Raw genomic sequence first — 25436 nt, forward strand, 5'->3', positions numbered from 1 at the left:
GCACTCTCCCCGGAAACCTCTCTCTAACGCCACCCACATGGCTCCTCCTGGCACACACCACACCAACCGGAAATCCCTCCTCCGGACCTTTCCCAACCAACGCGAACCCTCCAGGAATCCCCGGAGAACTCCAAAGTAGCAGGTTCCCCAGGCAGCAAGAGCCGCCCCATTGCCCGACAGTAAAGGTCAAATATACAATACAATCAATCCAGCATCACAGCAATTATATATAGCTTAACTCAAATCATCATCTCAATGGTTTGCTGGCATCACTTTTCAAACATTCCCTCTGGCAAATGCCAGGCATCATTCTGACTCTGGCTCTCAACATTTGATAGTTTACAACTTTCCTCCAACTTTATAAACTCATTATTGACAATATCATGAACATTTTTAGAATAGCTGTCAAACTTGGAATAAGGGGTAATGGCATTTCAAGATCATTTGTGAGTGATTAATTTTAAATACTGTTTAAAATGACATTTATTGACCAGTTTTCCATCAAGTCTTCTTTATATAAGTATTTCCTGACGTTTATATTCTTTTCATTAATGTCAATATTTCTTATAAACTTAGCAAGAAATATAAATTTTCCTAACATGATCATATGAGTTATTCTTCTTCATTACCTGGATTATTTAAAAACCCAGAGCCACTTATATCCTCATGCAATTTTCCTCTTAATAAATTATTACTTTTGGTATGATCTAAAATTTCTCATTATGATTCGCTACTCACTGTACTTATAATCTCTAAAATCTAAAAGTGACTTATCAGTTAATTATTTTATTTCCTATTCCACAAGTTTGTAAATAGATAGATGATAGAATTTATATTCAAGAAAGCACTTTTTTCAATTATATTAGCAATCTATAATTTCTCACTTATTTCAATGAAGTTTTCTAAGTGGAACAATAATTAATTTAAAAACTATAAATTCTGATTTATTCTGTTTTTCACAATTCTCATTTAAGAAATCCATGGTAGATTTAGAATAGTAAACGCTGCTTATCAAGTGTACTCATACTTCCATTTTGAGTATGTGTCAGTGAAAATCCAAACCTTGGCTTACAATTTTGTACATCTAATAAATGGAAGGATTTTCAACAGATCAGCTCCTGACCAATACATAGCAAACCTTGTTTTCCCCCTGCTAACCACGTAATTTCTTCTGCCAAGCACAACAGGAGAAGTTTATATTGTAGTATGACTTCTTACCCTGCACATTAATGTCACATCACCAGGAAAGTTGGAACAGTGGACAACAGAAGTATTTCTGGAAGCCATTCCCATTCCAGATAACTTACAATAACTTTATTATACAGGGAATTCATGGTGAGCAGCAGAAATATAATTCCTAATTCAGCTCTTTAGCTAGATCCCAAAAATGTCCACAGCCATGAAAGGATAGTTGACAATGAGTGAGGCAAAGTAGAAAGAGAAATTGGTCCTAAGTGAGTATAGTGAAAAAGTCTTATTTTAGCAAGTTTAACGAAAACATATGACCCTGAAAACATACCAGCAGTGTTCCTGTCATGCACTTGGAAAGGATATGTAGAAGTAAAGAACTTTTTTAGCTCCACAGTAATCCCCCCTTTAATTGAACCACTCCTCAAAAGGGCATTCTTAATACTACACTGAGTCTAAAAAGAGAAGGCAGAAGCCAATCAGTGTTTTTGCTTCTCAGTGATACTATGTAGGGACTTCCTCAGAATCATGAAGAAGATAACATGGCACCTTCAGAATGCTCCAGTGCCCTGTCTTTCTGTGTGAGAACCCCACAACAATACTTTCTCATCAGGGATTATGAGATAATACACTACATTTAGGACTATGACCCATGTAAACATGTAAACAACAGTATAAGCATGTGTGCACAGACCTAAGTCATACAAGATGCATAACTTACAGGCATTATAAAAATGTCAGATTATATTTTCCAGGTTCAACACATAAATATCTATTTATATATATATATATATATATATATATATATATATATATACATATACATATAATCTATTTAAGAAATCTTGACATAAATATGTCAGATCTGCAACTATATGCACTCATATGTATTTAGGGGCTTAAATTTTTATTACAGAAAACTGCCAATGAACTAAAAAGTGTGCTACCAGCTATAGAAAATGCAATTGTTGGTCTAAATGCCCTGGATAAATCTGATGTTGCTGAATTAAGGTAACTAATTCACTTAACTTTCTTCTGAGTTAGAACAGTTCAGATTAAATGATAAATTCATGATAAATGTTATTAATTCTCTACTGCAATTTTAGATTAATTCCTTTTTAACTCATCTTGTTTACTTCACATTTTTTATTATGTGTAGTATATACAGTATGTTGTCAATTTTATGATGCTATCAATTGCAAGGCATGTAGTTATTTTTAGAATTTTTTATTAGTACATTATATTTATACATAATATTGATGCTCATTTGATATAATTATACAAGCATGGAATTTAATTTGTTCTAAGTCAGTCCCAGTACTTTCCCTCTCCCTCCCCTACTTCCTCCCCCTATTCCTTTCCTCTATTTGACCAGTCTTTCTCTTATTAATTAATAGTTTTTTAATTAGTGCACTGTACACATACATAAAGGTGACATTCACTGTGGTGTATTCATATATGTACATAGGATAATATAATCAGTTTCATTCCCCTGTTCCTCCCTTTTCACCTCCCTCCTTTCTCCCCTCAATTCCCTTCTTCTACTCCTCAGATCTCTCTGCTGTTTTCATGGGACTCCCCCCCCTTTTCTTTTCTTTTCCCTTATTTTGGTTTGACTTCTGCATATGAAAGGAAACATTTGACTTTTGACTTCCTGGGTCCAGCTTATTTTACTTAGCATGATGTTCTTCAGTTTTATCTATTTAAGAAATCTTGCAAATGCCATATTTTTTTCTTATTTTCATTCTTAATAATTGCCATTCTGTCTGAAGTGAGGTGAAATCTCATTCCCTGGTTGCTAGAGATGCTGAACATTTTTTTCATATATTTGTCAGCCATTTGTATTCTTCTTTTGAGAAGTGTCTGATTAATTTTTCCCCATTTATTAATTGTGTTGTTTGGTGTTAAGTTTTTGGAGTTCTTTAATACATTCCTATTAGAGGAGTATTTTTTAATTTTTTTTAGTTGAGATGGACACAATACCTTTATTTTTATTTGTTTATTTTTATGTGGTGCTGAGGATCGAACCCAGGGCCTCACATATGTGAGGCAAGCATTCTACCACTAAGCTACAACCCCAGCCCTAGAGGAGTATCTTGCAAAGATTTCCTCCCATTCTGTAGGCTCTCTCTTCATACTTTTAATCATTTCCTTTGCTAGGCAGTAGCTTTTTAATTTGATGCCGTTCTACGTATTGATTCTTGGTTTTATTTCTTGGGCTTTAAAGGTCTTGTTAAGGAAATTGGTGCCTGTGCCAATATCTTGGGAGTGTCAATTCCATGTTTTCTTCTAGCAACTGCAAAGTTTCTGGTCTACTGCCTAGGTGTTTGATCCACTTTGACTCCTGCAATGAGATATAGGGACAAAGTTTCACTCTTCTACATATGGATATCCAGTTTTCCCAGTATGATTTGTTTTAAAAAGTATCTTTTCCTTCGACACATCTATCAGATGATTGTATCTCTATTGATTTGTCTCTGTGTCTTCTATTGTATTCCATTGTAAGGCATATTATTATTTTAAGAAAGAAAAAAATACTGCCAATTAAAGTATGATGTGCCATTTGTTATAAACTGAATCCAAGCCTATGAGATGTAAAATTTACATCTTAGAACTGGTAAAATACAGTATTACCTGAACTGTAGCTTCAAAAGTAAGAGGACAATATTTATGCCACCCTACTTAGCCAGTTTAGCTGTAGAGAGACTATAGTAGGAATGCATAGCTGCCCCTCTGAGACTGCAGTGTTGGATGTTATCACAAGGTGTCGCTGTGGGAAGTGCTTCCCCTGCTGTGTCTTTTCCCAGTCTACACATTGTAGTGATTAAAGAGAAATGCTAAGAAAATACTGAAAGAAATTAAATAATTTAGAGTACAAAGATCTGATCCTGTTGATTCTAAGTTGAATCTGTCAGTGACATATTTTTAACTTGAGCTCTCCCATTGAACAAATAAGGAGAGTTTGCATGTTATATCTTAGAATGTGTTTTTATTCTTTTTACAAAGTAATATTTCAGTAAAAGATGTGGAAACATGGAACAAATCTACCATCGTATTTATAACACTGTATCAAATCTTGTGATAAGGATATCAAACAGTAGAAAGAAGTATTTTTTAAACAAATTTTTTTTATGGTAAAGGACAAAAGCATACAGCCAGGTGCCATGGCACATGCTGCAATTCCAACTGCTCAGGAGGCTGAAGCAGCAGGATCACAAATTCAGGGTCAGCCTGGGCAACTTAGAGAGATCCTGTCACAAAACAAAATAACTAAAATACAGGCTAGGTGTGTAGCTAAGTGGGAGAGTACTTGCCCAGCATGAGAGAGGTCCTGGGTTCAATCCCCTGTACCAAAACCAACAACCACAAAGAAGCCTATCACAATGCTGCAGTTAATGCACTTAAGGTTGAAAAACAAATGCACAGAGAGAAGCCAGAAAAGGGGAGTGAATTTTTAATGTCCTTTTCCTTTTTTACTTCATTCATAAGCATTCATTCCTATGCATTTATTTTTTCTTTCATTTGCCAAGTATATTGAGTACACACTGTGTGCCAGGCACTGAGGCACTGAAGTTACAGCTAGAGAAAGCTTCTCTGGAAAATTAACATTGGAACAGAGAACTGAATGAAGTTTCTATGTAAAGTAGGTAGATATCTAGAGGAATAGTGTTCCAAGCAAAGGAATGGAAAGCACAAAATTGATATGGTAAACATGTGCTTGGTGGCCTTCAGGAAATACAAAAGACCAAGATGGCTAAAGTTCAGTGGGCAAGGAGTGTCAGGAGATGGCATCAGAGTGATTACAGAAGCCAATCCTTTTCCAATTTAGGCTTCACCCCCCCATACCTGGTGACTTTGTCCCAGAAGCTTCTCCTCTCTCAATTTTTTCTGTGGCAAATATTCCTGACAGAGATATCAGTCCAAATTCCCTCTAGGCTAATTTCGGAGGGGCAGTGTATCATGGTGGTTACATGCATGGCTCTGGTACCAAGCTTCCCGGGTTGAAATCCTGGCACTGCCACTTTCTAGCAGTATGACCTATGCCTGAGCTTCTCTTTTATGCAATGGGACAGTAGATGTTGAAATGACTGGATGAATTACAATGCTCAGAACAAAGTCTTGCCTAAGACACTGCTCAATAAAGGCTAGTTTCATACTGAGAGGTTTCCTTCCCCTGCCCTAGCACTATAAAAGCTGAAGAAAACCAGCCTTGTCCTTAAATTTCCCTGCATATACTTTGTTTGTTTGTTTTTAAAGAGTCTCTCTTGTGATAGTGCTAATGTGCCTTTAACTTACTTCAAAATGCCACCCAAATGAGGGCAGCTTCTATTATGATCTCTGTTGCTATTCCCAGACATGTGGCAGAGACATCTGGCACATGCACAACTTAGTTCATTCTCTTTCCTTGCTGCTGTTTTTTATAATGAAAATGTAAATGATGGCCCCATGAGAGTATAATCCTTTGCCACTCTTTGTATCGGTGACTAAAGGAAGAAAAAAGAGCGTAGAAAACGCAGATTGGGGTAAATCAGTAAGGATCCAAGACAGACTCCTTGTATGAAGTAATAGAGGACTAATATAAGCAGGCCTCACTTTGCATCAAATATTTGTTCCTGAAAAGTGGCACATAGGAATAGGATGTTCCTATTTTTAAATGACTCTGCAGTGGACACTTTTTAAATAAAACGAATTAGTCTCTAACTCAAATGTTCTATATATTTAGATTTATGGTTCTCATCTTCATAAAGCAAAGATAACCAATTACTAAAGAAACTCAGATTTTAAAAGATAACCAAATAACTCCTGTTAAAAACCTGTGTGTGTGTGTTTTCTTCTGAGAGAGTTTTCAGAATGCATTTGATTTTTCATCCTGAAGTTGATTACTTCTCACTGCCTATTACAGGGTGTACACAAAGCCTCCCTTCCTTGTGCTGACTGTCATGAATGCAGTATGTATTCTTCTGCAAAAGAAACCTAACTGGGCAACGGCAAAGCTGCTTCTTTCAGAAACTGGTTTTCTAAAGAAACTGATTAATCTTGACAAGGACAACATACCTGATAAGGTAAACATTTACTCCCTAATTAATGCACAATAGATGCCTTTCATATTTATAACCTATGGAGTCAAATAGAAGTATTAGAATTGGAATTATGTATTAGAAGTGAAAAAAACTTTCAAATAAAAACTTTTTAAAGGAAAAAATATATTAGAAGCAGAAGACAATGGTGAGATTTAGAAAATCAGAGAGCAAGCTGCATAACCAAACTTAATAGATTTCCTGGAAGTGTCAAGGAAAGGCAACATGTCCCTGAAATTGGAAAAATATCATGTCTCTAAATCTCTTTAAATAATAAAGATTAGCAAAGTAACGGGACAACAGACGGAGAGAGTTTTTCTGGGTGGATTGCAGTACATTATGAGCACACAATGAATGCATTATTTGTGTAACAAGTGTTCATATAATAGCATGTATAAGACATTGTTCTGAGTGCTTTACAAATATTAATCCATATGTGAGGAGATGGGAAGTACAAATTAAGGTATAAAAAATTTTAAGAAAATAACTCTGAAAAATCTATTGGAATTTCCTATATTTGCTATAGCAGATTTAATTCAAAAGAATGTAAATTTGCTGGAGAACATCCAGTAAGGCCAAAGTCCTGGACAAACAGCAGATTTTAAGACACCAGTAGAGTGAGGTAGGCCAGGTTGGACAGGTGACTCTCATAAAGAGAAAAAAACAAGATCTGCCAGAATAAGCAAGAGGTTACAGAGGCCTAGACCAAGAAACAGTACATAGAAGTAGAAAGAAGGCCAAATGCCAGCTATGTAACCACAGGCTAGTAATGCCAGGAGCCCCAGAAGCTGGAAGGTACTAGAAACCTACCTACATCTCTATTTCAGACTTCTAGCCTCTAGAATTGTGAGAGACTTAAAATGTTTTAAGTCACTCAATTTGCGATAATTTATTATAGTAGCCAAAAGGAATCTAATGCAGATTTTGGTACCAAAATGTGGTCAATGCTATATCAAATGCCTAAAAATGTGAAGTTTGATGACTGAGGATGGGAGAATATCCAAACTGTGATATTACATTAGCAGATGAACTGAGCGCTAAGGTCATAAGCAGACTAATTGCAGCATTACTAGCCTGTTGTTACATAGGTGGCATTTGGCCTTTATGAGTGGCAATGTCCTGGATGAAAGGGCGAGTGATCATTAAGTCATTCAATAAACATTGAAGGAACATCTTCCTTGTAATAGACATGAGGACAGAGTAGTTTATAAGACCAACCTATTCCTTCTGTTATAACAGGGAAGATAGACCATTCCTGTAATGGCTGCTTCCCAGAAGGCGGTGTCACGTGTACTCTCTTAGCCTCAGCTTCCGGAGCTCCAAAAAGGGAATATTTCAAGTCAGATAGATTTTTATATATGCCATTTCGTTGGAACCTTTAAGTCTTCAAGATCCCAGCATCATGACCTCAGTTTCAACACAATTGCTCTTAGTCCTCATTTCATTGCTTTTGGTTCTGCCAGTTGTTGAAGCAGTAGAAGCCAGAGATGCAATCGCTCTCTTGTTAGGTGTGGTTCTCAGCATTACAGGCATTTGTGCTTGTCTTGGTGTGTATGCACGAAAGCGGAATGGACAGATGTAACTTTCAAGGGCCTCCTGAATCAAACTTCGCCCTGAAAACTTGTTTTCTTCAGATTAAACCTGAGCTTTACTCTGAATTTCCCAGTGAACAGTAATGGTTTCATATTCTTAGTTGTTTCCCATGAAATGGGGACAAATGGATGTTTGTTAAATGGAAGAAAAAAATGTTTTCTTTATAACAAATAATGCACTGAAAACTGCAGCCTATAAATTGTATTTGCTGCTTAGAAAAAAGGTCAAAGATGTGGGATAGTGTAAATTTACAGAAGTAGTAGTTTTAAGAATTCTCAAAGCATATGAAATAGGAAGGAGGAATCTCTTGCCCAGACTCTTAACAAATCTCCACTGTTGAGTTGTCACTGCCTCCTGAGTCCTTAAGGAGTCTTTTTCTCCATGTTTTTATTACATGTTTGTTTTATCTCCCAAGTTAATATTGTACTTAGATATCAAATAACCAAAATTGAAATGTTTATCTTTAGGGGGAAAACAAAGTTTTGAAAAAAATGTACTCAATGCATCTAATATTGAAATGGAGAAAAAATTTAATGTTAAAAAAAGCCACTGTTATATTGACATTGGAAGAGATTCAATGTAAGCAAAACGGCCTTTGTATTAATTAAGATCTCCATGGTGAGAATTACTATATTAAATACAAGCTCATTATGTTGTAAAAAAAAATAAAAAAAATAACAGGGAAGATAGATATTAAATTATAAATTAGGCAGCTAACTAGTATGATGGTGATCTGTGTTAATAGGAAGTACAGGGTTGTATATGAATAATGTGATTTTTTAGCAGAATTTAGTGTCAATATCCATATTGTTCATGAATTAGTGCAACAAACATTCACTGTCTGGACAATACTTAGCAAATATGATCCCCTACGATTTTGTTTAGGTATATTTTTTAAGCTAAAAGTAATTAATAGCTCATTTAAAGAACAAATGTTGGCAAGGATGTGGGGAAAAAGGTACACTCATACATTGCTGGTAGGACTGAAAATTGGTGCAAACACTCTGAAAAGCAGTATGGAGATTCCTCAGAAAACTTGAAATGGAACCACTATCTGGCCCAGTTATCCCACTCCTTGGTATATACCAAAAGGACTTAAAATCAGCATAATATAATTATGTAGCCACATCAATATTCATAGCAGCTCAATTCACAATAGCTAAGCTATGGAACCAACCTAGGTGCCCCTTCAATAGATGAATGGATAAAGAAATTGTGGTGCATATACACAATGGAATATTATTTAGCCAAAAAGAAGAATGAAATTATGGCATTTGCTGGTAAATAGATGGAACTGGAGAATATCATGCTAGGTGAAATAAGCCAGTCTCACAAAACCAAAGACAGAATGTTCTCTCTGATATGTGGATGCTAACCCATAACAAGGGAAGGTAGCGGGGGTGGAGAAGTATAGAAGCTCATTGGATTAGACAAAGGAGAATGAAGGGAAGGAAGGAGGAGATAGGAATAGGAAAGACAGTAGAATGAATCAGACATAACTTTCCTATGTTCATATATGAATACACGATAGGTATAACTCCACATAATGGACAACCACAAGAATGGGATCCTAATTGGAATGGGTTGTACTCCATGTGTATATAATATGTCAAAATATACCCTACTGGCATGTATATCTAAAAACAACAAATGAAATATTTTAAAAGCCTAGCAGTATGTTAAGTAATAATAAGAAACCAATAATTTGAGAATGGACCACTTGGCATCTAAATTATTCAGGAAGTGGTTCTGTTCTTCAGGCAAGAGAGGAGTTGCCTGGTTGGAAAGGGAAAAGGAATCTCAGTTGGAGAAAGACTTCATTCCAAATATGGCTCCCAGAAAGAGATGAGAAATTCTATATACCTAACTCTAAGTGTTACCATTTAGCTGAAGTGGATCTATGAGCACATGACATAGCTAAGTGAGAGATCATCCTCAGTGGGCCTCAGTATGCCCCAGGCCATCCCATCATCTTGAAGTAGTCAAACCACTGAATGTGTAGTCAAACCAGTGAAGGTTGTGAGGACAGAACATAGTCATCTCAAAATGGAGTACCAGGGGACTTCAGGCCTCCTTGTATACCATATTTCCAAAAGCTAGAGTTCCTTTTGAAAAACCATAACAAAGCTACTGAACAATAGCAGTAGCAGTTTTTCAGTAAAGAGGGTTTTCTCTTCCTGACCTAGGGCTATTTTGTAACCTAGACAGATATGTCTGCTTCTGCAATTAACAAGTAGTTGAGTCTTTTTTATAGGAACTAAAGTTTCATTCATTCTATTGTACATTGGGGAAAACTAGATCAATAATATTTCTTTCTCATGTAACATGTATATTTTCTCTAGGTTTTCCTGAAACTGAAAAAAATTTTAAGCTTGCCTGATTTCAACCCAACCAAACTTGCTCTGATTTCTGTTGCTTGCCGCTCAATGTGCCAGTGGGTTATAGCTTTGAACGACTACCATGAAGTACGGAAGGTATGCTTTTTCTCCTTAATCTCTGTGATGATTTAAAAGTGATATGCCAAAAAGTTCCAGAAATGATTTTTAAAATGAACTTCTGTGGAAAGAATGCCTAATGAAATCCATTTTAATCAAATACATTATACTAACTCACACAGATGTCAAGTGCTCCTATTACATTTTTCTCTGAAAACAATCATGTATCATTTTATTTATTTTAGTTACCATAGTAAGCTACTTTATATCCCCTATGCACACATAGGAAATTCCAGGAAAGTTTATTTTAACGGTTGACACTTATAAATCTTTCATGGTTAGTGGCATTCTTAATAGTAAACTTGACTTTTTCAATACCTAAATATTCTGGCATTCTCTTTAAGGTGGTAGTCCCTAAACAAAACCAAGTGGCTGAAGCTCAAAGTGTTCTTAAAATTGCACAACAAAGGTTGGCTGAAAAACAGAGAGGTTTGCAGCTGGTAAGAATTTTTTTACTTGTTAAATTCTTAATACCTTTCTGAAATATACAAAAATACCAGAAAATAGTCATTTTCTCAGGGCACTGAGGGGATAGCTCAATTGCAGAATGCTTGCCTACCATATGTAGAGGCCCTGGTTCATCCCAGCACCACCCCCCAGAAAAGTTATTATCTCAGTAGAGCTTATTAAAGAAAGTTCTTTGTGTCTGCTAAAACCTTCAATATGTTAATTATTAACATATTAATTTGCAATAACATTTTAATTTGCATTTTACCAAATTTCTCCCATGAAATCTTTAGAACTTTAGTCTACCAAATATGTAACCAGTACCCACCTGAATTCCTAAAAATCTGTATTTAGCCTGTTTATATAGTTTACTCTTTTACTTTATAAAGGCATGATTATTTCTTAAATGTCTGGATTTAAATTAAAATAAAGTATCATTATTAGAACTAGAACTAGAGTTGATATTTATCCCTATTATATATCCCTATTATTTATGTATTTCATATACATTCTGAGAGTAGGTGAAGTAATATAATTCAAAGATGGCAACAGTCCATTGACATCTTTTGGTCTATATAGTCTCCCCTGCACACATACATGTTTTGATGCAATTATCTACATTCAAAAATCTATGAATTTCATTTAACTCTGAATCCCTATCTTCTCTTGAAAACTCAGATCTGGCAACCCAGCCTGTATTCCCTATATTCATAGTTGGCTATGATCAGTCCCTAATCCACTTCAAGCATTTATGCTACCTGCCTGGTCTCACAGGCATTTCTTAACAACTCAGTTATATAAATAGTATTGAACATTTTTGAAGGATTAAACAAATTTGGACAGAATTTGTTTTATGTTGATATATCATTTTATTGCTAATATTTTATCTATATAGTTTTACTTTGATAGGTGTGATAACAGCTAATATTTTTTAATGCTGCTGTGTTCCAAGCACTATGCTAGTGTTTTATATACATTTTCTCATTTAATCCTCAAAACAATATCCAGGAGTAGATATTTACAAATGAGAAAACTAAATTTGAAAGATTTGGTTAATCTGTTCAAGATCTCCAGCTACCAAAACAATGCTGCAAACATTCTTAGTAGGGTCTGTCTAATTCTAAAACCACATGTTCAACTACTACAGTATAAAATATTTCTATTAAGGAGTGATATTCAAAATATTAAGCAACCAAGGTGCCAGAGGCACCACCAATCAGAATGGACATTTGTCATGGGCAAGAACAGAGACCTACATCTGAGTTTGTAGAGGGGTATGGAGACAAGGTGGGCAATGGCGGGGCGGGGGCGGGGGCGGGGATAGGGGGAGATATTCTTGAGGAATAGGGCAGCAATTAGTGTTCTTGGTTTTTCTGTTTCTTAGCTTTTTGTTTTGTTTTGTTTTGTTTTTATTGGTGTATTATAGTTATATATAATAGTTGGGTTTATTTTGACATAATCATACATGCATGGAGTTTAACTTACTTTATTTCAGATCCTGGTACCCCCTACCCCATTTCCACCTCTACTCCCTTCACCTATTCTCTTTCCTCTACAGGTCTTCCTTTCACTCATTGATTTATTTATTTTTAATTAATGCTTTATAGATATACATAAGGGTGGAATTTGCTGGAGTATATTTATGCATGTACATAGCATAATCTTGTCAATTTTATTCCACATTTCCTCCCCTTTCCCATCCTCTCAATCCCCTTCCTCTACTCTATTGATCTTCCCTATATGTTTGTGACTACCGAATCCCACTTTTCTCCCCCTTGCTTTCCTCTAGCTTCTGCAGGGGGAGAGAAAACATTCGACCCTTTGATTTTCTGAATCTAATTTATTTCTCTTAACTTGATGTTCTTCAGTTCCATTCATTTACTGGCAAGTGCCATATTATTCTCCTTTATGGATGAGTAAAACTCATTGTGTATATATGCCACATTTTATTGATCCATTCATCTATTGACAGGCACCAGGACTGTACCATATCTTGGTTAGAGTGAGTTGCACTGCTATAAACTTGATGTGTCTGTATCACTATAATATGCTGATTTTAGTTCTTTGGATGTATACCATGGAGTGGGATAGCTGGGTCATATGGATGTTCCATTCCTAGTTTGTTTTTGTTTTTGTTTTTTGGACTCTCCATACTGTTTTTTATTAATTTGCAGGACCATCAACAATGTATGAGTATACATTTTCCCCCACATTTTTGCCAGCATTTATTCTTATTTATATTCTTAATAATTGCCATTTGACTGGAGTGAGATGAAATCTTAGTGTAGTTTTGATTTGCATTTCCCTGATTGCTAGAGATGTTAAAATTTTTTTCATATATTTGTTGACCATTTGTGTTTCTTCTTTTGAGAAATGTCTGTTTAGTTCTTTTGCCCATTTCTTGATTGGATAATTTATTTCCTTGGTGCTAAGCTTTTTGAGTTCTTTATATATTCTGGATATTAATCCCCTGTCAGAGGAGCAGCTAGCATATTTTTTCTCCTGCCGATTCTCTCTTCATTCTCCTTATCATTTCCTTTGCTGTGCAGAAGCTTTTTAATTTAATGCTTTCCCATTTATTGATTCTTGGTTTTATTTCTTGAGCTTTTGGGGTCTTGCTAAGGAAGTCAATGCCTGTCTAATATGTTAGAGTGTTGACCTGTGTTTTCTTCTAGCAGAACAACTAGTATTCTTACTTGGCTCTATTAAGGAAGTAAAGAACTAAACACAATAAAGCAATTAGATTTAATGGACATTTACAAAATACTCTACCAACAACAGAATACATGTCCTTCTGAGGGGCTCATGAGAGATTCTTCAGGACAGATCATATGTTAGTCCACAAAATAAGTCTCAATAGATTTTAAATTGACAAATAGCATGTAGAGTAGATATTCTGATCATAATAGGGTGAAATTTTAAATCAATAATGGGAAAACTGGAAAATTCACAAATATGTAGAAGTGAAATAACATACTTAAAAAATCAGTGGGTCAAATAAGGGAAATCATAAAATACTCAGAGAAAAATTAAAATGGAAATACAACATACCAAAACTTACGAGATACTCCAAAGGCAGTGCTTAGAGAGAAATTTATAATAGTAAATGCCTACATTAAAAAAAGATCTCAGGCTTGCCTTGTGGCTCAGTGGTAGAGCACTTGCCTAGCACATGTGAAGCACTGAGTTCAATCCTCAGCACCACATAAAAATAAATAAATAAATAAAAAGTTGTGTCCATCTACAACTAAAAACTATATGAATTTAAAAAAAAAAAAGATGATCTCAAGTCAAAACCTAACTTTATACCTTAAGGAACTAGAAAAAAAAAACAGATGAAACTAAAAGCAAGCAGAAGGAAAGAAATAATAATGATTAGAGCAGAGACAAAGTAGAGGATAGAAAAACAATAAAATCAATTAAACCAAAGGTTGATTTAAATAAAAAGAAATGTCTTCAAAGCTAACACACCTCTATTTGAGACAAAGAGAGAGAAGATAGTAAAATCAGAAATGAAAGTGAGACACTACTACTTATAAAGATTTTTTTTAAAAAGAAGATTTTCTTAAGTCTTCATACTACAGCTAATTACTCATCAACAAAGTAGATGATATAGAAAAAATGGAAAAATTCCTTGAAACACTGAAATTATCTAAACTGACTCAAGAAGAAAAAGAAAATCTTGACAGATATATAATCAAAATAAAGAGGCTGAGGAAATAGCTCAACTGGTAGAGTGCTTCCCTCGCATGCACAAAGCCCTGGGTTCAATCCCCAGCACCACAAAAAAAAAGAAAAAAAAAATCATGGAACAGATGACTTTACTAAACATTTCTACTAAACATTTAAAGAATCATCACCAGTCTCTCAAACTCTTTTAAAATTGTGAAGAAGAGGCATTACTTTGGCTTAGTCTGTTTGGGCTGCTATAATAAAATACCACAAAGTGAGTAGTTTATAAACACCATTTAGGAAGCTAGGAAGTCCAAGATCAAGATGCCAGAAGATTCATTGTCTGGTGAAGGCCCACCTCCTGGTTCACAGACATTTGATAAGGCAGAAAGGATGAGGGGACTTTCTTGGTCTTTTTTATAAGGCCACCCATTCCATAAACAAGGCTTCACACTTGTTTACTGGAATACTTACCTCCCAAAGGATTCACCTGCTAATATCACCATATTCAGGGCTTGAATCTCAACACATGAATTCAGGAGGGACACAAACACTCAGTCTATAATATTTTCTAAGACCTAGAAAATTCAAGAGATTTCAAACACAACTATAAGCAAAAAGAGATTTTGCTAAGGTTTACACATTAAAATTAACATTCAATAGCAGTAGTTTTCCTACCAGTCAGAAGACATAGTGAAAGAAAACAATCTCATTTATAATAGTAACCAGAAATATAAAATATCTAGGAATGAGCTTTATTATAGAATGTGCAGTATCAATATAAAATACTATAAAGCTCAACCAAATAAAACAATATTCAAAAGATTTTTAAGTTCCCTATATTAATCCATGAACTTGGTGTGATTACAGTTGAAATGCCAGCAGATTTTTTTGGAATTTTTCAAAATAATGTTTTAAATATAATGATTAAATGTAATAAAATTTTCAAAGTGCAAAATAAGTCCTAGATAAAGACAAAGAGCAAAGTGAGGAAAATATTTGCAAATACATATACATCAGATACAGTTTCATAATTTGTAAAATGCTCAAATAAAAAAATGAATAGCTCAACAGAAAAAAAATTGTCAAAGAATAAAAACAGGCAGTTTATAGCCAGTGAGGAGACTTGCTGGCAGATGTGGCAGTTGTGTATAGGGTTGTGCTGCACCAGGCTGACTCCTAGGTGTAAACTTGTATTAAGCCTCAGCCATCATCTTTCATGACATCAGTCAGCTACCACAGTAACAGTTAACTTCCTGAACACTTAACTATTCTAAGCATTTTACCTGTATTAGTCAATTTAATCCTAACACCATCTCCAGGATGAATGTTATTGTAAGCCCCCACTTAACAAATGAGGCACAGATATTTCAGATACCCAATGACTAATACCTGCCCCAAAGGCAGCAGGAGCCCACCCTCAGACCTTCCAGTCACTCCTCAAGTGCAAAAATTATAGACATCTCAAGTGTTCAGCTTAGTGGCTAGGTCCTATACATTAATATTTAAATGACTAGGCCATGAGTAACAAAGAAATGGTTTCCTCAGTGGAATCAAAACAATTGAAATGAGCAAGAAAACAAAAAACATACATAAAAGTACAAACAACTGAATAATTATTGTGGGTAAACCAGGAATAAATTCTAAGTTATTAGCATAAGCATGCCCAAAGTATTTAATGTGTATGTTTTTGTAAAATATGGGTGTGTGTTCACATATGTGTGTGTATATTATACATATATGTATATATACACCAATATGCATACATATATGTACATATATACATATATATATAAATGTACATATGTATTCACCAAGATAATATCTTTAAAATAGGAGAAATTATAAATTACAATAAGCACAATTCTGTCTATACAATTAAATGTATATACCAGGTTCAAGTCTCCAGCTTTCCAATACTGTAACAAAATACCTGAGGTAATCACCTTAATAGAGGAAAAGGTTTATTCAGATTCATAGTTTCAGAGGTTTCAGTCTTTCAATCCATGGTTGCAGCAGTGCTTTTGGCGTGTGGTGACACAGTACATTATGATGGGAGCATGTGGCATAGGGGCTTATGATCACTTCATGGCAACCATGAAGCAAAGATAAAGAGGAAGGGGGCCTGGGTCCCAATGTCACCTTTAAGAGCATGCCCCCAGTGATGTAAGTTACTCTCATTAGATTCCACCTCTATATGATTCTATCACCTCCCAATAGTGCCAAGCTGGGGACCAAGCCTTCACATTATTGGCCTTTGGAGGACATTCCAGATCTGCACTATTGCATCCTGGTTTCAAAGATTTTGAGAAGACATAAAAATTTTCAAAACTAAAAATTACAATAGAAAGGTTATTAAGACTGTAAGACCACAGCTCATGAGACAACAAATGGCAATTTGTGATTACTCCTCAAAGGACTGCTACAAAACAGTTGCATCAGTCTGGATTTAACAAGACTAGAAATTGGTCAGGATTTTAAAGAATGCCTACAATTTACATCCCTTTAAGGGAAGAGCCCAAGAATAAGGGAAGAATGTGATTTGGCAATCCCAGAAACAAGAAAACTTAGAGAATGCTTGGGAGGTATAGAATGAACCAATGTGCTGCAGAGTTCTAGAATTGGGAAAGAGTAATAAAAGAGATGAAACTGGGATGGAAGATTGGGCCCAGATTGTGAAAGCTTTTATTAACTGGAGCAAAACTCTTCAGTCAATTACTTAGAGAAGAGGTCACCAAATTCTTTGAAGCCGAAGTGTTGTCAAGATATTATTTTATCAGCTAATCCTGAAAATATGTTTTCTATGGATATCCTAGGGATAGTTTTAACAGTTCCTTCGTTCCGTCATCCTAACTAAAAAACTCATTCATTTCTCTGGTCTGCTCAGTGTATTTGGAGTAAAAAAAAAAACAACAACAAAAAATCTGCCATTTTCTTTAAGAAAAAACCTAGATATGATATAAAATTCTTTGTGAAAAAATATAAATCAGAAAGAGATGATTCTTCAAATACTAGGATTCCAAGAAAGTCTATTGAGGAAGGGAAATGGTATTTTAAAATACAAAGTTTAATATCAAAAGGGATCACTTCATTTCTACAGTGTACATTTTCATTGATAATATAATCCATCCAGGATGTGAAAATGAAATGGTTCCACTCTATATTTAGATATAAATAACAGATAAATTCTTGAAATAAAATGAGAGTAAGATTGTTTCTCAATAACAAATCCATTGTGTTTCAGATTGAAGAACACTTGCAGTTTCTGCAGGCGGCCTACAAAGATATTGTTGCTGAAAAACAACTATTAGCAAATCGGAAAAAATTGGTCACCAAGCGCTTGCAATGTGCAGCTATTTTGCTGACTGTCCTAGACGAGGAGAAGGCATGAATTCCCTTGATTTATATAGCCATCATTAATTTTTTCTGGACTCAACAAACCTGATGCTATTTCAATGCAGGCTATGTTGCATGTCTCCTAAAACTATCTCCCTGTCAAACTTCTTATCTACTTCAACAACATATTCACTAGATAAAAGAAAGGAATCTTGTTGAATTAGTCTTAAAAGAGAAGTAAACAGACTACAAAGATCTGAGCTAGTTTCTCTTATTCTTAAAATATCAGCACATTGGGCTGGGGCTGTAGCTCAGTGGCAGAGTGCTTGCCTAGCACATGTGAAGCACTGGGTTTGATACTTAGCACCACATAAAAATTTAAAAAACAAATAAAATAAAGACCTACTGTCTATCTACAACTACAAATAAATTTTTTTGTAAATATATATCAGCACATTTGTGTCTGATGAGGCCCAAAGTAAACGGTTCAATCAGTATGTCATGAGTTTTCCTTCCCTGGCACTAGACAAACCCAATTTGAACACAAGAAAGAGGGGGGCCAAAAGCAAGGTAATATCTTTAGGATGGAAAAAGACATTTTCACTTTTGTCTGTCAATCTTCTGCCACCTTTAATCTCATTTTTTTTTCTTTCTCATCTAACTAATTTGCCTCCTCTATATCTCAAAGGATATTCTAAAACTCAAGATAATTTAGTTTAATTATTTAGATAAATGCATATCATGATGATTCTTCCAGAAGGGAGAAGGAGATTCTTATATGCAATCATGCCAGTCAAAAGGAGATTATAGCACTCAAAAGTTGGCTGATGTTCCTGAGTTTTGCTGACAAGCAGGGGAACATCATCAGTACTCTAGATTTTAAGCTTCCAGAAGAGAGGGCTCTTGCTTACCATGCTTTATTCATTGGCCAATCAAGGATGTATATTATTGGAGAAGGAAGCTCTGCAGCCAGAGAATCTGAGTTCAGATCCCAGCTACACCTATCAGAAGCTTCATGATCTTGAGCTAGCTGTTTAACTTCTCTAAACTTCTACTTCTTCATATTAAAGTGAAGTCAATAGCACTTGTTTAACAAAATATTGAAGGTGTCAAATAAGATTTTCAAAGTAAAGTGTCTGACAGATGATTAAAGATTTGGTAAATGTTGATTATTATTACTGAATACCATTAATAGCATAGTGAATTGATATTTTCAAAATTACCCTGCTTTATTACACAAAGGATTTGAAATGGCTGTATATCTCAGTAAATATGACATTATTGACAAACCCAGGAACAGGACTAGTATTCCTCCCAGAAAACAATTCTTTTTAAAATGTTATCTATAATTAGCTTTCATACAACTACAACTAGAAACAGTAATATTAATAGTAATGATATATCCAGATTGAAGACCATCATTAATGGTCTTCATCGTAAATGTTTCATCATAGTATATTTTCTATCCACTAACTCCTTTTTATCTTGATATTTAGGCTCGGTGGCAAGAAATAATCAATCACATCGATAACAAGCTAGAGAGGATCCTGGGTGACATGCTGCTATCAGCAGCATGCATCGTCTACAGTGGAGTTTTAACACCAGAATTCCGCCAGCTGATTGTGAATAAATGGGAGAAATTTTGCATTGAAAACAACATTTCCTTGTCTTCCAACTTTTCTTTAATTGAAGCGATGGCACAAGAACCTGAGGTGGTAATATATTTCTATTACCCAGCTAAGTGGTTATTATTGTTGGGGGGATTGGATCTTTACCCAAAAATATTTGCATAACTGAAAATATTAGAGTTTCTTTCAGGCTTTACTTTTTTAAAATTTATTTATTTTTGCATTACAATTCTTACTACACCATTAAATCATAAGTTATCATATCTCTGATTATATATAAGGTACTTCATTTTTTAACATAACTCTAATGCTTTAATTAGTTATATCTGTCCTATTTGTCACCATTTGAGCAAAATTTAAACAATATTATCTCCATTTTAATCTTGCTTATTTCTCTCACTAAAATGCCTTTCACTAGTAAAATTAGTGAATTTATTGAACCCTAGGGAGCATTCTTAGCTATAGCACAAAATACAGACCTACATTTATCAATACTTTTCATGTATTTATGTAAATTCTATGCTGATGTCTAGAAGATAAAAAAGAAATGTACCTACTTTTTTTAATCCTCAGAGAATAATTTTCGATTGGATTCCTCACTGATAATTCTTCTTAAATTGACTAACCAAACTATGAATTCTCAAAAGCAAATATTGGCTTCTCATTTTCATAATTCTAATAACTAATTTAAACCCAAATATGTCAGTTATTATGTTAGATTTAAATACACCAATTAAAAGTCAGAAATTTTAAAGCTATATAATAGTATAAGCTAAAGTACAAAACAGAAACCATATATTGTTTAGAAAGGACATACCTAAAACAAAAGTTGAAAATCAGAAACTTGGAGAAAATTTACCATAGATTTTTTTTAAAGGACAAAATAGACTTTAGGCAAGAAAAAAAAAAAGATCACTAGAACTAATTAAGCTTTCTTTACTTTAAGAATTGGTTTAATTCTCCAAGAATGTTAATAATTCTAAATTTGTACCTAATAACCTAATTTCAAATTTTTTTTATTGGTTGTTCAAAACATTACAAAGCTCTTGACATATCATATTTCATACATTTGATTCAAGTGGGTTTTGAACTCCCAATTTTACCCCAAATACAGATTGCAGAATCACGTCAGTTACACATCTACATTTTTACATAATGCCCTATTAGTAACTGTTGTATTCTGCTACCTTTCCTATCCTCTACTATCTCCCCTCCCCTCCCCTCCCATCTTCTCTCTCTACCACATCTACTGTAATTCATTTCTCTCCTTGTTTATTTTCCCATTCCCCTCACAACCTCTTATATGTAATTTTGTATAACAATGAGGATCTCCCTCCATTACCATGCAATTTCCCTTTTCTCTCCCTTTCCCTCCCACCTCATGTATCTGTTTAATGTTAATCTTTTCTTCCTGCTCTTCCTCCCTGCTTTGTTCTTAGTTGCTCTCATTATATCAAAGAAGACATTTGGTATTTGTTTTTTAGGGATTGGCTAGCTTCACTAAGCATAATCTGCTCTAGTGCCATCGATTTCCCTGCAAATTCCATGATTTTGTCATTTTTTAGTGCTGTATAATACTCCATCGTGTATAAATGCCACATTTTTTTATCCATTCATCTATTGAAGGGCATCTGGGTTGGTTCCACAGTCTAGCAATTGTGAATTGTGCTGCTATGAACATCGATGTAGCAGTATCCCTGTAGTAAGCTCTTTTAAGGTCTTCAGGGAATAGTCCGAGAAGGGCAATAGCTGGGTCAAATGGTGGTTCCATTCCCAGCTTTCCCAGGAATCTCCATACTGCTTTCCAAATTGGCCGCACCAGTTTGCAGTCCCACCAGCAATGTACAAGAGTACCCTTTTCCCCACATCCTCTCCAGCACTTGTTGTTGTTTGACTTCATAATGGCTGCCAATCTTACTGGAGTGAGATGGTATCTTAGGGTGGTTTTGATTTGCATTTCTCTGACTGCTAGTGATGGTGAGCATTTTTTCATGTACTTGTTGATTGATTGTATGTCCTCCTCTGAGAAGTGTCTGTTCAGGTCTTTGGCCCATTTGTTGATTGGGTTATTTGTTTTCTTATTGTTTAATTTTTTGAGTTCTTTGTATACTCTGTATATTAGGGCTCTATCTGAAGTGTGAGGAGTAAAAATTTGTTCCCATGATGTAGGCTCCCTATTTACCTCTCTTATTGTTTCTCTTGCTGAGAAAAAACTTTTCAGTTTAAGTAAGTCCCATTTGTTGATTCTTGTTATTAACTTTTGTGCTATGGGTGTCCTATTAAGGAATTTGGAGCCCGACCCCACAATATGTAGATCGGAGCCAACTTTTTCTTCTATCAGACGTAGAGTCTCTGATTTGATATCTAGCTCCTTGATCCACTTTGAGTTAACTTTTGTACATGGCGAGAGGAAGGGATTCAGTTTCATTTTGTTGCATATGGATTTCCAGTTTTCCCAACACCATTTGTTGAAGATGCTATCCTTCCTCCATTGCATGCTTTTAGCTCCTTTATCAAATATAAGATAGTTGTAGCTTTGTGGATTAGTCTCTGTGTCCTCTATTCTGTACCATTGGTCCACCCGCCTGTTTTGGTACCAGTACCATGCTGTTTTTGTTACTATTGCTCTGTAATATAGTTTTAAATCCGGTATCGCTATACCACCTGATTCACACTTCCTGCTTAGAATTGCTTTTGCTATTCTGGGTCTTTTATTTTTCCATATGAATTTCATGATTGCTTTATCTATTTCTACAAGAAATGCCATTGGGATTTTGATTGGCATTGCATTAAACCTATAGAGAACTTTTGGTAATATCGCCATTTTGATGATGTTAGTTCTGCCTATCCATGAACAGGGTATATTTTTCCATCTTCTAAGATCTTCTTCTACTTCTCTTTTTAGGGTTTTGTAGTTTTCATTGTATAAATCCTTCACCTCTTTTGTTAGGTTGATTCCCAAGTATTTTATTTTTTTTGAGGATATTGTGAATGGAGTGTTTTTCCTCATTTCCATTTCAGAAGTTTTGTCGCTGATATACAGAAATGCCTTTGATTTATGCGTGTTGATTTTATATCCTGCCACTTTGCTGAATTCATTTATTAGTTCTAGTAGTTTTTTTGTAGACCCTTTTGGGTCTTCTAGGTATAGAATCATGTCATCTGCAAATAATGATAATTTAAGTTCTTCCTTTCCTATTTTTATGCCTTTAATTTCTTTCGTCTGTCTAATTGCTCTGGCCAGTGTTTCGAGAACTATATTGAATAGAAGTGGTGAGAGAGGGCATCCCTGTCTTGTTCCAGATTTTAGGGGGAATGCCTTCAATTCTTCTCCATTGAGAATGATGCTAGCCTGAGGCTTAGCATAGATAGCTTTTACTACGTCGAGGTAAGTTCCTGTTATTCCTAGTTTTTCTAATGTTTTGAACATAAAGGGATGCTGTACTTTGTCGAATGCTTTCTCTGCGTCTATTGAGATGATCATATGGTTCTTATCTTTAAGTCTATTGATGTGGTGAATAACATTTATTGATTTCCATATATTGAACCATCCTTGCATCCCAGGGATGAATCCTACTTGATCATGGTGCACAATTTTTTTGATGTGCCTTTGTATCCGATTCGCCAGAATTTTATTGAGGATTTTTGCATCTATGTTCATCAGAGATATTGGTCTGTAGTTTTCTTTCTTTGAGGTGTCTTTGTCTGGTTTCGGAATCAGGGTGATGTTGGCCTCATAGAATGAATTTGGCAGAGCTCCCTCTTTTTCTATTTCCTGAAATAGCTTGAAAAGTATTGGTATTAATTCTTCCTCAAAGGTTTTGTAAAACTCCGCTGTATACCCATCCAGTCCTGGGCTTTTCTTGGTTGGAAGTCTTTTGATTGCTTCTTCTATTTCATCTATTGATATTGGTCTGTTTAAGTTGTGAGTATCCTCCTGACTCAGTCTGGGCAAATCATATGACTTAAGGAATTTATCGATGTCTTCACTATCTTCTATTTTATTGGAATATAGGTTTTCAAAATAATTTCTAATTGTCTTCTGTATTTCTGTAGCGTCTGTTGTGATATTGCCTTTTTCATCCCGTATGTTAGTAATTTGAGTTCTCTCTCTTCTTCTCTTCGTTAGCATGGCTAAGGGTCTGTCGATCTTATTTATTTTTTCAAAGAACAAACTTTTAGTTTTGTCAATTTTTTCAATGGTTTCTTTTGTTTCAATTTCATTGATTTCCGCTCTGATTTTAATTATTTTTTGCCTTCTGCTACATTTGCTGTTGTTTTGCTCTTCCTTTTCTAGGGTTTTGAGATGAAGTGTGAGCTCATTTATTTGTTGGTTTTTTCTTTTTTTGAGGAAAGAACTCCAGGCAATGAATTTCCCTCTTAAAACTGCTTTCATTGTGTCCCATAGATTCCGATATGTTGTGTCTGTATTTTCATTTATCTCTAAGAATTTTTTGATTCCTCCTTTATGTCTTCTGTAACCCATTGATCATTCAGTAACATATTGTTCATTTTCCAGTGATGCAGGATTTTTCCTTCTTTCTTTTATCATTGATTTCCAGTTTCATTCCATTATGATCAGATAAGATGCATGGTATTATCTCCACACCTTTATATTTACTAAGGGTTGCCCTATGGCATAATATATGGTCTATTTTTGAGAAGGATCCATGTGCTGCTGAGAAGAACGTATATCCACTTGATGATGGTTGATATATTCTATATATGTCAGTTAAGTCTAGGTTATTGATTGTGTTATTGAGTTCTATAGTTTCTTTATTCAACTTTTGTTTGGGGGATCTGTCCAATGGTGAGAGAGGTGTGTTGAAGTCACCCATAATTATTGTGTTGTGGTCTATTTGATTCTTGAACTTGAGGAGAATTTGTTTTATGAACGTTGCAGCACCATTATTTGATGCATACATATTGATAATTGTTATGTCTTGTTGGTGAATGGTTCCTTTTAACAGTATATAGTGTCCTTCTTTATCCCTTTTGATTAATTTATGTTTGAAGTTGATTTTATTCAATATGAGTATGGCCACTCCTGCTTGCTTCCGAGGACCATGTGAGTGGTATGATTTTTCCCAACCTTTCACCTTCAGCCTGTGTGTGTCTTTTCCTATCATATGAGTCTCCTGAAGGCAGCATATTGTTGGATCTGGTTTTTTAATGCAAGTTACTAGCCTATGTCGCTTGATTGGTGAGTTTAAGCCATTAACATTTAGGGTTACTATTGATATATGGTTTGTACTTCCAGTCATGTTTATTTATGTATTTATTTATTTTATTTATTATTTTAATTTGGCTTGTTTTTCCTCTTTGATTATTTTTCCCCCCTTTACTGAGTTACCTCCCACTGTTGGTTTTGGGTGCTGTTTTTCATTTCCTCTTCTTGTAGTGTTTTGCTCAAAATGCTTTGCAGTGCTGGTTTTCTGGCTGCAAATTCTTTTAACTTTTGTTTATCATGAAATATTTTAATTTCATTGTCAAACCTGAAGCTTAATTTTGCTGGATACAATATTCTTGGTTGGAATCCATTATTTTTCAGCGTTTGAAATATGCTGTTCCAGGATCTTCTCGCTTTCAACATCTGTGATGAAAATTCAACCATTAACCTAATTGGTTTACCCCTGAATGTAATCTGCCTCCTTTCTCTTGTAGCTTTTAATATTCTCTCTTGGTTCTGTATGTTGGATATCTTCATAATTATGTGTCTTGGAATTGGTCTATTATGGTTTGTATGTTTAGGGTCCTGTAGGCTTCCAGGATTTGGCAATCTATTCCATCTTTCATGTCTGGATAGTTTTCTAAAATTATTTCATTCAAAAGATTTCTCATTCCTTTGGTTTCGACCTCTATACCTTCCTCTATCCCAAAGAATCTTAAGTTTGGTTTTTTTATGACATCCCGTATCTCTTGGATGTTTTGCTCGTGGTTTCTTACCAGCCTTTCTGCGTTGACTATACTCTTTTCGAGTTGATAAACTTTGTCTTCAT

The 25436-nt window shown here is 34.9% G+C and overlaps 2 protein-coding genes across 2 annotated transcripts in view; both read left to right on the forward strand.

Annotated features, from left to right (window-relative positions):
- Dnah14 (dynein axonemal heavy chain 14) overlaps window positions 1–25436 on the forward strand; it is a 376944-nt gene that overhangs the window by 279577 nt on the left and 71931 nt on the right. Inside the window, exons 60-65 of the mRNA XM_046419847.2 lie at window positions 2105–2199; window positions 6092–6251; window positions 10202–10333; window positions 10699–10794; window positions 17718–17858; window positions 19306–19521. Coding sequence (XP_046275803.1) covers window positions 2105–2199; window positions 6092–6251; window positions 10202–10333; window positions 10699–10794; window positions 17718–17858; window positions 19306–19521 — 840 coding nt within the window. The remainder of the gene's footprint in view (window positions 1–2104; window positions 2200–6091; window positions 6252–10201; window positions 10334–10698; window positions 10795–17717; window positions 17859–19305; window positions 19522–25436) is intronic.
- On the forward strand, window positions 7521–8522 carry LOC124076108 (small integral membrane protein 30-like). Its single transcript, XM_046419899.2, has one exon. It carries the CDS (start codon window positions 7669–7671, stop codon window positions 7846–7848), a length of 180 nt encoding a protein of 59 aa, XP_046275855.1. The 5' UTR covers window positions 7521–7668; the 3' UTR covers window positions 7849–8522.

The sequence above is a fragment of the Marmota monax genome, unplaced genomic scaffold (assembly GCF_021218885.2).
Source record: "Marmota monax isolate L192 unplaced genomic scaffold, Marmota_monax_Labrador192_F-V1.1 WCK01_AAM20220418_F8-fsc00153, whole genome shotgun sequence".
Classification (NCBI taxonomy): Eukaryota; Metazoa; Chordata; class Mammalia; order Rodentia; family Sciuridae; genus Marmota; species Marmota monax.